Source organism: Tachypleus tridentatus, chromosome 12, assembly GCF_004210375.1.
Source record: "Tachypleus tridentatus isolate NWPU-2018 chromosome 12, ASM421037v1, whole genome shotgun sequence".
Classification (NCBI taxonomy): Eukaryota; Metazoa; Arthropoda; class Merostomata; order Xiphosura; family Limulidae; genus Tachypleus; species Tachypleus tridentatus.
In genome coordinates, this window is record NC_134836.1 from 83,799,176 (window position 1) to 83,818,052 (window position 18,877).

General features: G+C 30.6%; 1 protein-coding gene across 3 annotated transcripts in view; it reads right to left on the bottom strand.

Moving 5' to 3' along the window:
• LOC143233840 (serine/threonine-protein kinase Nek10-like) overlaps nt 1-18,877 on the bottom strand; it is a 123,295-nt gene that overhangs the window by 20,076 nt on the left and 84,342 nt on the right. For all 3 annotated transcript variants that reach the window (XM_076470604.1, XM_076470605.1, XM_076470606.1), the window contains 6 exons: nt 16,719-16,860; nt 11,472-11,593; nt 8,460-8,562; nt 7,195-7,273; nt 4,809-4,938; nt 1,267-1,337 (listed from right to left, as the gene is read on the bottom strand). In XM_076470604.1, the coding sequence (XP_076326719.1) occupies nt 1,267-1,337; nt 4,809-4,938; nt 7,195-7,273; nt 8,460-8,562; nt 11,472-11,593; nt 16,719-16,860 (647 nt within the window). The remainder of the gene's footprint in view (nt 1-1,266; nt 1,338-4,808; nt 4,939-7,194; nt 7,274-8,459; nt 8,563-11,471; nt 11,594-16,718; nt 16,861-18,877) is intronic.

An 18,877-nucleotide genomic window follows, 5' to 3' on the forward strand; every position in this document is an offset into this window, starting at 1 on the left:
GCAAATATGATCTTGGAAACTAAATACTATAGTTAATTATGTACTAATGCACAAATCTGTCAAGTCACTGATTACATCTTTGTTCCACCTATACATAATTTACAATTCCTCCTGCAAAAAATGAGTTTTTTTGGCATTTCAGTTTCTGTATAGTTTGAAAATCTATCAGTTCTCACTCAGGTATATATCTAAGCTAGGTCTGATTTTAGCTGCACAACTAGCTATAAATGAAGTTTAATCAAAAGACTTATTACAAAAAAATGTTATCAAACTTTAAAAGTAAAAGTTGTTAAAAAACTAACTTGTCATGCAGAGTTGGTTACTGTATTTAACAAAATGAAATGACTAGTAACACTTCATGAAAACAGAATTTTCACACTCCAGAAAACGCTATTTTTAAAAATCTAATAAAAAAAATGAAGATTGCAAGCACTAATGCCCATGCCACTGGGCTGTAGCATGTAACTGTATGTGATTTTTATAAGATGGGCTATGAAGTAATATCAAACACTAAAGTATAATGCAGGAAAATACACTAATTATACCCATTTCTTTTACTAATCACTTGGAATAGAGAAGTTGTTTAAAAAGTCTCTAATATATTAAATTTTAAAATTCTTAACATGGAAACTGATGCTTTATCACATCCCAAATAAAGAAAAAAATTATCTATGATTACATTACTCTGGACAGCATTAATGTTTTTAATACCTATAACCTGAATAAAATCAATCTTGTGAAAGTTTAATAAGTCAATGACAATACTACATTGCTGTGAATAATATTATTCTTGTTTATCTAGAGAAGACAATTTAAAATAATTGTATTGCTCATCAAAAAAGAGATAATGCCATACCTGAAGTTCTTCCTACACTATGTGTTGAGATTTAAATATAGTTTGTTTTAATATATTTAAACTACTGATTTTTGAACTATAGTATCAGTTGATTATAAACAAAATGACCTAACCATTTTCATAACATCTCTAGCAAGCATTTAGAAAACAACATCAATATACCTGAAAGGTTCACTTTAAATTCAAAATATTTCATGAAACTTCTAAACAGCTGATTCATGTTCACTATTATATTTACAAAAAAAACAAAAAACATTATTCTTTGATTCAATACTGCAGTTGAATGTTTGCCCTTAACAAACATATTGTTTGTAAAATAAATACAGATCTGTTTATGAAAAAAGAAATACTAGATATTAATTTTAAACAATTATAAGTTACCTCAGAATTACATTTCAAGCTTTAATTACCTTTCAATTATGTTGACCAATTTATCACAAAACTGGGAACTGGATATTGGGTTATATTGGCCTTTAACTATCTAAAGTACAGAAAAAAGAATGAAAGTGATAACTTTGGTGGTAAATTTCAAACATTTAGTATTTCTCACTACTTTTTCTATTTGTTAGTAAGTAGTAACTTAGAAAATTAACATTTTCTTAAACCAAAAACAGTATTTTCAGTAACACATGCCTCTGCTGACAATATACCTATTTGTCAAACCCCAGGGCTTTCACTCTTTGCCTATCTAAGCATTGAACACACTTGATCCAGTATTTTATATCCCACTTGAATTCCCTTGACAAATTCTAATTTATAAAATTCTCCACTAACTTCAATGCACCTTCTATCTAGGTACTGTATATTAGCACATCTTTCAAATAATGTAATCACTTTTTTAAACATAAACCAGCTCTTAGTGGAGAGGTAGGTGGAAGAGTTTCAGTGAAGATGAGTATTATTGGAAATACATTTCTGGTTTATGAAAATGTTAACTTTCAAGACAAACGTACCTTCTCTGATAAAAAAGCTAGAACCACACATTGAGAAGGTGAAGGTACTGGTGCAGGCACAATCCATACAGAAAGCATCTTTACAGAACAGGTGTGTACTGAGATAAAAATGGTAAAAGAGCAGTGAAACTACACTACATCCAGAACAGGTAAGCTCTTCACCTAAAATCTGGTTCCTGTATCAAAAGTGGAATAGTATAAGAGTGATTTTTAGTATAGACTAGCCCCAACCAGACAGCTGATGTTTCACAACTCAAGGATGGAATTAAAGAAACATGGTAATTATATTACACATTGGTGGCTAGGGCTATTTGACCATAATGTTATATATATATATATATTACACTTGATTAAATCCCAACTTGTAGCAATAGAATGAGTTTTAAACAACCAGAAATCACAACAAGTAAACCTTCTCCTCTACCTAATTAAGTCCAAAAGAAAACACCTCAAGCTCAGAATGACAGAATCGTACATACTGTACTAACCCAAAGGAACATAACTCATTTGGTCTGGAATTACAAACATCATCTTCACTCCCCAACCATGCAAGCAAGGAGTATTCCACTTGCCACTGGAATTATGGAGAGGATGTGGAACCTGTGCTCAAACAAAATAAAGGATGGGACCATTTTGTATTCAGAATTATGAGGAGATAGTGGACCGCCTTCCATGAACAATATACAAAACTAACATGGATAAATGAGAAGAGCCATGCACACGCCAATTGGATAGCACAGTGTCAAATCAGAACTGAAATTACAAGTCAGCTCCTTCTGGTTAAAGTTTAACAGATGTAGTTGAAATAGATATAGGAGGTAGTCAAAAAAAAATCAGTAGAAAAACTGCAGATCACTTAAGTAATGAGGGAGGAAAGTAGTAGTCCAGATATCAGCCCACACAGTGTCTTCCAGAAGGAAATTCAGCAAGGAAGATAATGACACAGAGTTATGATGAATCTAATTTGACACACAAAATATCCATTTTCTCTAACAATAGTTAATTGTAGGCCATGTGAATCAATTGTCAAAGTCACCTCATTAGGGTAATTGGAGATAAGCCACAGGAAACTGAAGGACCCCAATGAATAAACAGTACCTTGAAATAAGTTGGTATGATCAACATAATACTTGAGGGCCTTGAGAGGACATAACAAACAATCAGGATTATACAGGGTGTTCAGAAAGTCACTGTGCAGTTTTGTAATAATATTTTATTCAGTGTATTTCAAGCCAGCAACTGATAGCAGTGTTTAGAAACAAAATAAGAAGGATCCAGGCCTGTATTGATGCCAACGGGGGTCACTTTCAACATTATTTATGATTGTCATTCATATTTACCTCCTGTATTCTATATTGAAACATGTATGTTAATAAATATATAAGCGCACAGTGACTTTCCGAACAACCTGTATATCTCATCAAAGGGAGAAATGGCAGGCAAATGGGTTGATGAGAAGGATTTTTCCCATTTTCTGGTTGTTAAGTCTTGGGAAGAAAAGACCTATCAAGGCAAAGCAAGACAAATGTGGAATGATAAAGCATCCCATGTGCATGAATCATCAATAACTCTGACCTCAAGACAGTCATGAGTGTAAGATAAATCTGAGAAAACTGTGATTTATTTAAAAGTTATCACAGGTTCCAAGCTTGAATCCCACTGGTCCAAGAGTGGTGTCTATTCATTGAAAACCTAAATATACCTCCTCCTCCTAGTAGTTTTAAGCCAAAGCATACTATTCTGATAAATTAGGAAGGTAGGCATTGCTATCCTGTCACATAATTGAGCAACAAATCTCCCAGCATGAACAGTAATATCAGGAAGAGGAGGAAGAACCAAGCAGTAACTTTCCATCCTTTCTGACAGTAAGGAAGGAGTGGAGTCAAATGCAACTGGGAGACTCACAAAACTTCACAAACCTGAGTAACAAACTGAAGATGGGGCTGGAGGTGGCTAATCAGATTTATCCCCTGTTGAGGCTGACCTAGGAGATGGAAAAAGCAAGTCTAAATTCTCCTCAGCTGGTCTTTGAATCCAAAGAGAGATATCTTCAGCCCATATACATGTCTCCACCTCACAACGAATCATGCCAGGAACAGTTTGAGACTGCCCCCTCCCACTGGCTATTGACAAGTACTAGACAGCAGAGGTGGAAACAGTCTGGTTGAACTTCATAGCAGAAATATTAACTCAGGAATTCATACCAATTTGTACTCTTTTTTTTTAAAGTAATTTATTAATATAAATGAACAAATCACAGTAAAAATGCCAACCATGATCAAACTTGCAACATAAATTTTGAATAATCGCAACACTCTTGTTTATAGAAACTCGTGCAGAACCTTTTGTCAAGAGAAAGTGATTACATTATTTGAGATAGGTGCTTATATACAATACTTAAATAGAGGACATGCTGAAGTTGGTAGAGAATTTAGTAAATTAAAATTTGCCAATGCTCAGATGGGCAAAAAGTGGAAACCATATTGATCAAGAAATAACTATATTGTCAGAGGAGACACACATTTTAGAATAAAACAAGTTTAAACATAACATGTTTTATTGTTTATGTGCTATGTATCAAAGGAATAACACTTAAAAGGTTCTATAAAATGTTTTTAAAAACGTAAGTATATCATAGAATGCTATCCTGAAATTTTGCAGTACAACAACTATTATCTAACTATTTAGATTATCAGCAAGCATTTGTAAAAAAGGTAACTATTGTCCCAATGCAATGATGAAACAATGACCACTATGTAGTTAATTAAATAGTATTGTTAGATGCAAAAACTAACAAACACCATCTGCAGTTGCACTAACAAGTTGCATGAATGAAGTACAACATAAGTTAGCATGATGATAATGTTGTTTCTACAAGAAAAAACACATTTTCAAGATATTATAAATAAAAACTATTCTATAACATATACATTATTAAGAGATTTTAGTACTATAGCTTGAATATGCTATAATATTAGAGCATTTATCAAAGAATATACCTTTGAAGCAAGTGCCAGTAAATTCTGAGACCAAAATGGTGGGTGCAAAGTACACATCAGGTATGTGACACATCCAAGAGACCATATATCAGCTCTTTCTCCATATGGTTTATGTTGGACTATTTCTGGGCTGTAAAATAAAAACTATTTTCTGACTTTGCTTTTTTAAGCTAAAAAAATTATACTTAAAGGTAATACACAGAGAAAGTTAAATAACTTTCACACTGTAAAAGTTACCAAATATAGAGAAAAATCAATACTCACAGCATCATGTTCTTTTGAATATCTACACACCACTATTTCATTTTCTTTGCAATGAATTTGTATTTTACTATGGCAATACATTCGTAGAAACAAACCTTACACTGATGCAAGTATTACATTTGAATAACAATTTATTCTATGGATACAACACATTACATAGGTGTATTTTATAGCTCATGCTAGACTATCTCTTGACTACAATAAAACTCAAATTAACATACAAAATAAAATCCCATAAACCATTTCCATAAAATTAACCAATATTAAAAAATACATGGCAGGATAAGATTCTTGTCATTTTGTTGAAGACTGAATTAAGCTACTCAAGGGATATCTGCAGAAGACATATTAACTTAGAAATGATTGACAAGAAGGAATACATCAAGTCAATATCACCCGCTGCTACTCTGGGGCTACACTTTATCAGTGAAAAATGGGATTTAATGTCACATTATAATGTTCCCATAGCAGAAACAATAGGCATGTTCAGAGACAGAATTCATACCTATTACCTACATATTGCAAGTAGAACACCCTAACCAACAGGCAATGCCAGACTTAGGTTATGCAGCATTGATGCTAGTTTAATAATCTGGTAAATAAGTGTTGAAGCATAACTAAGCCAAAATAAATATATCAGAGTGTTGGTAGTAATATACAAAATATACATTGAAAAGGAAGTTTATGAAAAAAAAATCAGTGTTGTGCATTACATTAGTGTCAGACAGTAATACCAAATTTGCAGCTTAAACATATCCTTAATATGCAGAAATTTACAACATATATGTAAACAAGTAAAATCAACAACGCAAATAAAGATTGGTTAAAAATTGCCAAGCTATTTGTATAATAAACTGTGAAAGAGGTATTTGGAAAAAGGAAAACTTAATCACATTTAGTGTTCATATAAACAAATTTGATTGCATAAAATGTTTGTAACACATATCAAATCCTTTAACCAAAATGAATATTTTAATCACATATGAAAAAACACACAGCATATTTAGACAGGAGTTCAGTGCATATAAATTTTCTGAGAATTATATACTTTTTTAAAGTATGATTGTGATAAGTTTAGTGATGAAGCTGTCTTCCAGTCATAATAATTAGTTACAATGTTATGATTCTTTTTCCTTCTTAAAATGAATACAAGCTAATTTTAATGCATTAACTCCAAAGAGGAGGTAAATAAAATAAAATGTTACCAGTACAATAATACAAGAAATGAAATCACAACATCAAACATGTTTATATAAAAACTTAAAAGTACTAGAAAGAAATATGTAAACTAATATACATCTCACTTATCAATTGCCTCAGAGTAAGATCAGTTTCAGATAATTTCACCCTTCATCAGTAACACTGTTAACAGCAAATTAATAAACAAGACTAGGTTTCGCACATTAGTGATCTTTATGTTATACATATTATGTTTCTGTTATTTTACTCAGAACAGTATACTTCAAAAATTCACAGATAAAACTTTAGTAGAAATAGATTATTAAAAAAATATTTTTGAGCATGACACTTATGATTTTACATGTATAGTTTCACAATTTCAAACTAGTCATGTCAATCAACATCACTCTTACAGGGTTCAACCATGTCTGCTGAATAATTCTATACAATAAATTAGTGGTATCAATTCTATATACTCTTCAAAATCTATATAAATATAGGTTCACTGTGGTATTTCAATAAAAGATACTTCTGAACATCATACACATAATTACATATCATCACTATAATAAGACTAGTTTCCTTTTCTGATTTGCCCATGTTCAAGATTACTAATGAATAATGAAGGATGGAATTTTCCCAAACTGGTCTAACTCACTAATAAGTGGTTAATAACTAAATGACAGATAAAGCTTCACATTTCTTCCTAATATTTTAAAAAGCATGCTTGTTGAATAAACTGGAAAAATAAAATTAGTAGTATCAATACGACATTTTGGTCTTCAAAAACTATATATAGATTCACACATATTCATTGTGGTTAGTAATGTCTACCAAGTCATCATACATAAAATAAATGGAACATATAAACAAACACAAAACTACTCCAAGAAGCAATATTACTATATGAATTTCTCTTTTGTTTGACAACAAATAAACTTACCAACAATACAACATAGTACCAACTACAGAAGTCACATTACTTTCCCTTGAAAATTTTCTTCTAGCTAGCCCAAAGTCAGCTACAGAAATAAAAAACACTTATTCTTTTTTGATGTGTTTTAACCAATTGATTCTGTATTATACTTACATTTTACACTAAACTTTATTATATTTATTCCCAACTGATGCAAGATGAAAACTAGTTTCTATCTTTTACATAATAATAGAAAATTCTAACAAAATGTAGAAATTCCTTCAGCTGTTGGAAATAAGTATTATCCTTAAACCAATGTATGCAATGAAACATAAGAAAAGAATAGGTTTGACTAAGATCCACTTAAGTTAAACCAAACTGCACATTTAAAAAAAAAATTGAGCTCATTTTATTAAGAATTAGGTTGGCTGAGTATGTTATATTAAAAGATTTAGACTATGCAAATCAGCAAGTCATGTGAAAACTACATTTAACATAAAGTCACAGTGGAATGGTATATTAGAATTATATTTTGGCATCTCATAAGTGGTATGATGCTATTGAAAACTGATTGTTTTTTAGAAGGGTGTATAATAGCCTTTTGTGATACAAAATATTCATACATTCAGATCACAAAGATGTGTTCAGACTGGGGATTTTGAATTTCTAATACAGGGATATTCCTTTCATTTACTAACATTAGAAAAAAAAGGAATGTAAATCAATGTGGGACTCCAGGATCATACAGAAAGAGACCTGCATTAAGTGGCATTCCAATTAGAATAACAGGTGAGTATCCACAAATACAAAGGTCAGTAGAAAAACTGTTCATATGTCCAAGACAACAGTACAAAACATAAAAAAATACCTCCACCTCAAAAGACAACACAAGTTTCTTACATGACATATTATTTCAACTGTCTCACACCTCAAGCATTTGGAGAATGAAATTAATATTCATATTATATCACACAAATACAAATTACTATATACCATATGTAACAGATAAAATGAAGTAGAATTTAACTGTGCATATCATGCATGTTTTACAAAATAATTACTTTAAAGAGCTATTACACAATTAACGCATAATACCAAAGGTTTTTATTTCTGACAAGTATCATTGTTTGAAAATATATATTTAAACATAAATTAAATTTACATTTTAATTCAAAAGAACATGGTCATCTACACTTAAGAAGTGTTTATTTAAGATACTCTGAAGAACAGTTTTGTTTTGTTTTAATAATCTTCTTACAGAATGTTTCCATTGCTTATCACTTCAAACTTACTAATGGTAAGTCTGTCTCGATCTCCCAGTAGGATGTTGTTTGGAGTCAAATCTCTGTGGATTACATGTTTGTCTACATGCAGATAATGAAGACCTTGAATCAACTTGAAAAACAAGACAGCAGCTTTAAGAATAGCATTACACTTTTATACAAAAACACTTCAGACATTTATAATATTGATCATAAAACTATATGTATCTGAATATAGAATTGATATTGTAATTAGCTTTATCGTTATTTGAAATAATGGCCAACATCCATCAAATTATCAGCCAAATCTGGAAAATGAATTTTGAAATGTTTTAAAGTCACTTAATTGAACATTTGATAAAATTACATTAAGTAGGTCTTAAATGACTGTGAAATAATATTAAAATTTTATGCAATAGGGTATATAAACACCTTCCATGTAAATATGGAAAATATAAATGTAACTGATCAATATACAGCCTATTGTGTGCTATCACAATTGAAGGACAGTAACACATCTACAAAATTTAAGACTTGAATTCATAAAACAGTTATGTTTCAATTGTACTTAAATCAGTCAAATAACTAATTAACAACAGTTGTGAAAAAATTCAAAAACGACTTGTTCATTCACATTTGAGAAAATAACATCCTGAAATGCCATATAACATATCTACAGATAATTACTCAAAAAATAAAAAAAATCTTATGTTCAGTTTAGAAATTTATATTTTTTCATCACTAAGTTCACTGCCTTCAAAAGCAAATAGCTGTCTTTTTCTGTATTACTAATATTTCATAATACCATGTAGTACACTTAAAATTATAACAATTTATGTCATTATTCATAATTTATAATACATCTAAATAGTGGATTGTTAACAGCAGTATGTAACTTGAACAAAATCTTTGTACATCTAATGAAGTAAATTATTTGACAACTTTAGAAATACATTTAATATTTTACTGTAAATGTAAGTTGAAAGAATCAATCCACTGTATGAAAATTTATTGACTTGCAGACATTTCTGTAATATAGACAGGACAACAGGATAAACAAAATGCATAAGATATTTAAGCCAATGATATGCTAATTTACAAGCTCAGTCACATTACCTCGTAAAAGTGTAAAATCAAGTTATCTTTATGTACAATACACAAAAATTTACAGTTATGAGAAATATTTCATTATTAAAGCTTTTATTGTAAAATGAGAAAGGATACCCAATCCTTATTCAAAATACAGTATCTTTATAGAATAACAACTTTCCTAAAAGATTTGTTTTTGCAAACTGCTTTATGTAACAGATTTGCAAGTTTATCACACAAAACGACTTTGCCTTATGTTACACAACACTAAGTGAAGCTTCTCATTTAATAATTTATTAAAATGTCAGGATAAAAAAATTGAAATATGTTTATAAATGTTATGCTTATTTTTGCATTTTTTAAATAACTAGTTAATCATTATATTAAAAGAAAGTGTAGTAACACTGATTTAATATTCAGATTGTGGCTTAATACCACGACAGCACTGCAATCTTCCACATATCTACAGTAATGTGAAAAAGTTAGGACACCCTATGAAAGCCTGAGTATTTTTGTAACATTTTTGGATATATAGATATTTAATCTCAATTTCAACAATATTTAGAGATTATAGGAATATAACTAAACAACTAATACTGAAGAAAAGACTTTTCAAGATCTTCTGTAAATGTAATTCTACAAAAATGCATATTCTGAGGAAAAAGTTATGATACTCTACCCCTTAATAACTAGTGTTACCCCCTTTGGCTGAAATAACTGCAGTGAGATGCTTCTTGTAGCCATGTACCAGTCTCTGATGTCGGTCTGAAGAAAGTTTGTCCCACTCCTCAATGCAGAATTCTGCCAGCTGTGATGATGCTTGAAGGGTTTCTTGCATGTACAGCCCATTTCAAGTTACCCCACAGCATCTCAATGAGATTAAGATCTTGGCTTTGACTCGGCCATTCCAGGACTCTCCATTTTAGTTTTCTGCCAGTCCTTGGTGGATTTACTGGTATGTTTTGGATCTTTGTCGTGTTGCAGGCTCCAGTTCCACTTCAGCTTTAATTTTCTTACAGGTGGTTCCACATGATCCTCAAGCACCCTCTGATATAAAATAAAATTCATGGTGGATTCTATGATTGTGAGCTGTCCAGGTCCTTCTGCCACAAAGCAGCCAAAAACCATGACACTTCCACCTCCATGCTTCAGAGTTGGTATGAGGTTCATTTCCTGGAATGCTGTATTTGGTTTATTCCAAACATGTCCTCTGTTCTGGTGTCCAAATAATTCAATTTTGGATTAATCCGTCCAAAGAACATTATTCCTTAAGTGCCTTAATTACCAGGTCATACCATGCCCTAGCAATGCTTTTATCAAGACAGAGTAACCTAAAAATTCCAAATGCAACTGAATTCCAACATTTTAATTATAGAAATTTTTGAACATTACACTGCATAACAATTTTTTGAAAAGTTTTTGCTGATTGTGATAGGTACCTGGTGTGTATGCACAATTATAGTTCTGGTTTTGTTTCATCACATAGGAACTCTGAGAAATAGACAGTTAACTGTTTACCGGCAATAATGTATTTAATTGCGTTTATTTTTCTAATACGTGATTAAGTTCAACATAATTAAAAGTGTTTTGCTACTGATTTTCGTTTGTATTCAATGTCCGGTGCATTACGTTGCATTGTCCAACAGTAGTCAGCAAGCATTGACAAATTCCAGTTGCCCTGATATCATTGTAGAAATGTCCTGGTGAAACCAAGATTACGATGAAACGGCATGTGATGGGCAAATTTGGATTGATTTTCGTGATCAGCAGCCAAAAATATATAAGGAACACCCAACAGTGTTCAAGAAGCAAAAACTTTGTTGTGCAGTGTTATTATTACTTCTTATATACCAAATGGTGATAGTGATGATGAAAAGATTCAAAAACATGAAATTGTTATCATGAATATAAATATAAAGTTTCTTCCTTAATCCAGTTTTAACATTAACTGACCTGAATGAGTAACTTCCAAATTTTCTCTTCCAGAAACATCTCTTCTTTTTCTTTCATGGAATTAACAACTTCATTCAAAGACAAGCCTTCAATCAAATCCATGACAATATAAAGCTTTTCGTCTGAAGTCAATAATGAATGATTAAATTCAATCTCTTTACAGAAATTCATATTTTAAAATATAGCATGCCTAGTAGTAAACACAATAAGCTACACAATAAAATTGAGTAAACCCTGTAAATTATATTTTTGTTATTTTAAAGTATTTTTATGTCACAAAATAAATTAACTAGATTACAATTTAGACAATAAACAATAAGAGTACTTCCATAAGTTAATGTTTTCCTAACTTGAAAATGTACTTCCAATATCATTTACCTTGGCTGGCACTTATAGCCATTATTCATCCACAAGGTTTGTTTGTTTTTTGTCCATCTAAACACAGTCAAATTTTTTTCTTGCTTGCTTCTGTCTTTGATATCCCATTCAATTGCCCTTGGCAATAACTGTCTTGTGATACTCTCCACCTATGTCAATACATCCTCTATCCTAGTACTGTATATAAGCACCTAATTCAGATAACTTTTATCACTTTTTCAAGACTGATACCATCCCCATCTCCATCACCAGCTATAAGCGAGAAGGATGAAAAATAAAAATATCCAGACTGGTGATATATTGAATTTGAACAAGAATAGATGTCACAGTCCTAAAAGGAAAGCCTGAATGGGCTGTATTTAAAAGTAGAATCTGGATGTGGTGATCTGACAATTGATGAGAGATGTTGCTAACAGTAACCAGTTATCTGTAAACTTATCACTGACCCACTAGAGGGGGGAAGGGGTAACAGATTCAACAGACTATGAGAAGGCACAGGAAAAACCAAATCTAAAGTCTCTCCTAAATATCGATGATTGCGTTCAACTGCAGCCTCAGAGCCCTCCCAGAGGACTACTACAGATCCAAATATATCTCCATCTCACTACAAATAAGATCACTGACAGACTTAACTGAGAGTGACTCCACCACCCCAACTGTCATGCAACACTAGATATCAGAGATGGGAGAGGAGATACCCAATTTGCCTCTGTGCCAGAAATAATAATTCTGGAATTTTTACCATAATTGACTTGCTTCTTGGAAGAAGAGAAAAATATCTTGTTGAAAATTATTATTATTATGAACTAAACTTGATAATAGATAATCTTCAAAGTATCAACTGAGAGTGACTCTCCCACCCCAACTGCTGTATGACACTAGACATCAGCTTGCCAATCAACAGAAGAAAAATTTTTTTAAAAATTATTATTACAAAATTAGCTAAATAATGTAACATTCAAAGTATCTTCAAATGATCATAATACTGCAAAACCTATTACTGATGCTTTGTCAAGACAAAGTGATAACGTAATCTGAATAAGGCTCTTATATACAGTATAAACATAGAGGACAAACTGATAGAGGTGAAGATTATGACAAGACAATTATCAGCAAGTAAAACTGGATTTAGTTAAAAAGACTGGAGTAAGGCAGACAAAACAAGACTAATGTGCTTAGGTGAACAAAGAAAAACCCTGGCAGTCAAGTAATAGCTATAAAAGGCAGCAGAAGTAAATATGTTTTGGAATCTCATACAATTTTATTCTTGGGAAAAGGTTTTGCAAAATTTGCAGATGACTCAGGCTTTTTAATTCTTAAAATTCTTAAGCCTATTATAACTTTTAATTTAATAATGTTTTCACTTCAAAAATATTTTCCATATTTATCCTTTAGAGCCAATAAGTCAACATAAAATAAGATCTATCTAATATAACTTTAAACTGGAATCTCTTATCTGATGAAGAAAAACAGATGTAATAATTCATATTAGACATGCAAATGGTGATGTATAACTTATAGGAATTATGTGATCAGGAGTGATGTCTTCAGCCTGTCCCATTGAAGAAAGATCATATTGTGAGGAGCTTGTGGTCTGCCTCAGCAGTCCATGTAATGATTATCTTCACATCAGTATACTGGATCTAGCCTTACATCAATATGCTGGATGCTTTAAGAAACATGTATGAAGGAGGTATTTTTCAGTCCTCTTCTATTTGTATATGGGTGCACAAACAGTCATCACTCTCAATGAAGTATGGAAGAGGAAACATATTTCTAAGTTCTATTTCAGGGTTAAATTTAGTTTTCAGGCTTGTTACTCTTGATTTAGCTTTCTTATTATTGGAAAAGCTTGTGTCGATGTCATAAATCTAACTAACTATGAAATCCAGTGATATGATCACTTACTCTGTTCATACCTTTGAGTCTGACAGACTTGGTCAAATGAACAACTAGTATTATAATACACTAATATTAAAATAATTCCAGTTTCTCATACAGATTATAAATCACTGTTTTTAAGAGCACATGATAATATATGCTAGGTTAATAATTGTCAAACTGTTCAGGGTACTGATTTTTACATGTGAACTATTACAGACAAATAATGCATGCATGTAAAACAGCTATTTCACTCATAAGCATTTAGTACAGTCCTAGCTAAATTTCCATATGATTTTAAGTTACACACTAGAAAATGAAGTTTATTACTTACAAATTTAAGTAACAATCAGCTTAAAAAATACAAAAGATAAATAATGTTAACCAAACAAATCAAAAGCAAGGTTCATGACCATCTGAAATTTCAAAATACATTTATGTTGTTACACTTTTATCCAAAAAATAGGTCTATAAAATAAGGTAGGAAATAATATTAAAAGAAAATTCATTCAATAAAAGCACCAATAAGTTAGTTTAACATATACAGGAGTTTCTGATGATTACAATTACAGTATAAAATTCAGTAAATGTTACAATCAGAAAATAAACAAAATGAAGTCAAGTAAGAACATCTAATTACGATTTTGATCTAATACATACTTAAAAAAATATATGAAAGAAGAAAGCCATATTCATTTTAAAGAAATTCAATCTTCAACTAAAAATTAATGTCTAACAAATTAAAGAAGAAATATTAAAAACATCTCAAATAATAAAAAAACAGTAGGTGTACTTAGAAAGAAAAAGAAAAAAAAACTCACTTACAGATAAAAAACTAACATAGCTAGATAAATAAAAAGCTCTAACTTAAATACAAAGGTCTTAAAACAAAATGTTTTTTAATTAAACAATTTATCACAAAACAAGTTTTTAAAAACTGTGCAATAAGGAAAACAAAATTAAATGGACAAAAATGAAGTGTAATAAAGTTGAATATATTGTAAAAAAATCCAATATACCTATTAAAGGTAAAAACAAAATGTGATAATTTTAAGCCAGATAAGTAGTGTGAAAGTCAAATACAAGTACAACTGAGAAAAAAGAAGTGTTTCAAAAATTTTAAATGGAAAACCTGAGAAACACGATAAATCGTATCTGTAAAGGGTAAGAAGTCTTAATTCTTTGTAAAATGAAAGGGAAATAGTTAAAATCCAAACAGAGGTAAGATGCAATATTTATCGTAATATTTGTTTCTAATAAACTATTTGATTATAAGTGAAAATGAACAGATTTTTAATTTTGGCACTAACTGAGGTTCAAATTCACACTTCTCACACACTGTGTAAGCAAACTATGTTATAGAAACTTTGCATTTAAAAAAAACTGTTACTGAATTCTTATCATTCAGAACCTTACAACAATTACCAACATTTTAAAATTGTCACTAATTTTTCAAATTGTAACTTCACTATCCTGTTAAGAAAACCCAAATAAACTAAAATATATAATGATTTTTATGATTTATTTTGTACTTAAACTAAAAAGAAATATTAAATGCAACAGTTAAAGTCAACTTGTCTTTTAATCTAAACATTTACAATGTCAGCATTTTTAAATTTAAAAATGTAATTTTTGTAAATGTTGTACCACTGATAAAAGAAGAATATTTAATGTATCACATACAGATGATTTAGTGGTTTAGTAAAATATCATTGCTTTCTTAGAAAAAACTAAAAGGTTTCGTGTCAAACTCAAATATCAGAAACTCAACTTTATAAGATTTAGTAAAACAAAATTTACCATTGTTTCAGTCGAAAAATAAGGTAGTAACCAGACATGAAAATGTTAAAATACTTAAATCTAACGGTTGATACGGGTATTAACAAACTTTTATGCACAGACACAATACAAGTAACAATGTTTCAACCCGCTTAGGTCATCATTAGGTTAAGATATCTTAAAGTGATTTACTTACAGAAGACATGCTTCCAGCATGAAACTGATAAATAGACACTAGGAGAATGCCTAAACATCTTGCTTACTCTATTTTCTATTGTAAGATGGACGTTGCAAATTCAGTTACAGTGGGGTTCTTGAAGTTAAAGTGATCAGAAAGAGAGGAAGTCCAAAAATACAATAAAAAGTAGACAAGATAACTGTGAAGCAGAAGGAACAATACAATAAGATATTACAGTTGCAAATACAGTTCTTCTCACTGTATTAGACTGTTGTGATTTACAGACTTAGGTGTGATTGATCAGACTTCAACCAATTAAAGTGATAAGCTCTAGTAAAAAACATTTATTGTTGTTTCTACTATGTGTGCATTGTCTTAGATAACTTTCTTAAAGTGCAAATAAAGGTTAAAGTTGAATGAACTTAAGCAAAAGCAGCCTTGCTTTGGGAAGACCTTAATTATGTACAAATCACTGTTTTAAGACCTTAACTAAATTTCTGAAATAAGAGATTGAATAATTTATGCAAAGTTTTATATGAGAAATGGATCCAGCTGTTTTCTTCTTTTTCAAACTTGTCACCAAACCTAGTACCTTATATAGATAATCTACTCACAATTCAAAGGTTAAATATATGTATCAAATAACTACTAACAAGCCCTAAGATACAAACATTAATAAGTCCATAAAACTCTTCTTTCTTGTTTAAAATTTCTCCCGATGTAAACATTTTAAACCAAACATTTTGAAAAACACAGTTCTGTTCTTCATAGTTTACAAATGACAAATACATTTGTTATAACAGCAGTTCCTCCATAATTCACCACATTTATTCAAGCTTTTATTTTCAAGAGCAAAAACACTAGTTAAAAATAAAACATGTAAAAAAAAGTTTTTCAGATACTTTTTAAAGTAGAAACAATGTGAGTAAATTATTGTTATACATTTATTTTTTGTTAAAGAATTATAATATAGGTTCGGTATTAAATACACATTAAAGTTAAATCAAAATAAAAAAATTAAGAACACTTGCTTTCAGTGAAAACTTTCCAATACTGTACAATGTTTGAATGACGCAACTGTTCCCGAGCTATGTTCACCTCACTGACAATCTCTCCTACACTGGCTGAATTTTCAGTTAATGCTCTTCCTAGCCAGGGGTGATGCAAACTAACCTAGAATGACATTAACAAAGGTGTATGATGTTTTATTATTTTGATAAATCACAATCATAATAACATATAGATTAATAAAGAACATGTGGCTTACAGCAGTCTTTGTTAGTCTGATGTCCTAGCCTAAGCTCTAGCTTAAAAATTATTTTTCCACTTTGTGACATAAAAAACCTGCCTCAAAATTCTCAGAACCATAAGTCACTCTGAGAACCACACTAACATAATCCAGGCTTATTCTACTTGTATCTTGCATGGACAATAGGGTAGCCAATGCAAGTAAAAATCATTTTGAGAAAAACTGTTTTAAAAAGGTACACACTAGTTAGTGCAAGTATTTTGGGTCAGTAACTATCACATCATTTCTGATTTTGACTGATTTGATTATCATAGTTATCTATGGATTACTACACACCATCTTTCCAAAGAAAGTGCATGTTTGTGACAAGAAATAAGCGTCTGGATTTGGAATAAAAATACAGATTATTGCTTAAATTTCCCATTGTGAAGACTTTTCTATATGAAAATTCTGATGCCCAGACTATTAAAGATCCATTTTATTGTGTTTTATATGCAAGTTGTGAAATATTTGTTCACATCCATAATGGAAAATTTTCTTAAATTTGTTACACATTTGTCAGAAGAATTACCATACAAGAAGTCTATAAGCGATAACTGAGAAAAACTATTTTATGAAGCTGATTCAAGTTCAATCAACTAAATCCAACTTCATAAATTGCCTGCTACTAAAAATACAAAATATTACTTGACTGTACTCCTGACATAAGATAATAATGATTATTTGGCTATCACAGCAACTGAAGCACCTATAACTGCAAATGGATGGTACCAATAAATTTTCATCATATTTTTGCTACTAACATGCAGAAGCAATCTTTATGTGATTTAAGCTTAGCTGAGAAAATTTGAAAAAAAGTGCTGCTCTTTGAAAAACTTGTGGGCTCAAGATTATGACAATGGAGCAAATACAAAAGTAAAATACAGCAGACTAAAAACAAATAGAAACTTAAATCCAAAAGCTTTTGTTTCTTCCATACAAATTAATGTGCTTTGAGTCTTATGCTTAATGGTGCAATCAACTGCTGAACTGAGGAAATTACTTTCTTCAACAAGATTCAAAGCATATGCATCAGCTGTTCTGTTTCAACCCATACTTAGAAAATTCAAGCTGAATACTCATCATATCACAGGAAATAATGATAAATTTTTCTTCTCAAAATTGTATCTAAGTAAATGTTTTATGAACATGTTCTAAGAATTAATTATAATCAAGTAACAATACAAATATGCAGAATGACTATCCTATTTCTAGTTGTTCAAGCAACCAAAGCTTTTTTTTAATTATTGTTTGATGAGCATTTTGACTTCTGTATATTTTGTGTTTGAATATTTTTCTTCACAAATCCTTACAGATTGAAACATGCATAAAACTGATTTTTGATGACGTATTCCTACTTGGTTAACTATATGACCCTGCAAATTATTAGTTGTGATGGTAAGACAGTGAATTTTAATATGAATTTCATGTCTTCTCTCTGGATTATCTTCCTGGTTTTCACTTTATTAGTTTGCTGAGCTGAAATAAAAAATTGAAATGTGCTGCAGGTAAAACTTGTAGATTATTATATAGTTGCAGCTAAGGGTTCTGACTGTCTCCTTAACAACCAAGCACACATAATGATGAATTTCAACCAAATATTTTAATTTTTGTGTGGCAACAATATCAAGTGTATAGCACACACATACCTAATTTTATTACTCATCACAATCCCTACCAACCTATCATCAAATCTAATTATATGACTGGAATAGTGTGCCATTCATTTTATATGTATATACATGGTTGGAAGAATAAAAAAAAAAAAAAGCTTGTCACAGAACAAAGTGTTGTCGTTTCATGCAAGCTGCATATCATTTAGTATCAGTACTGTAACAGCTGAGATATCAGCTTTTTTGCTTTACATATACAGATTGTTTCAACATATTTCCTAGGTTATTC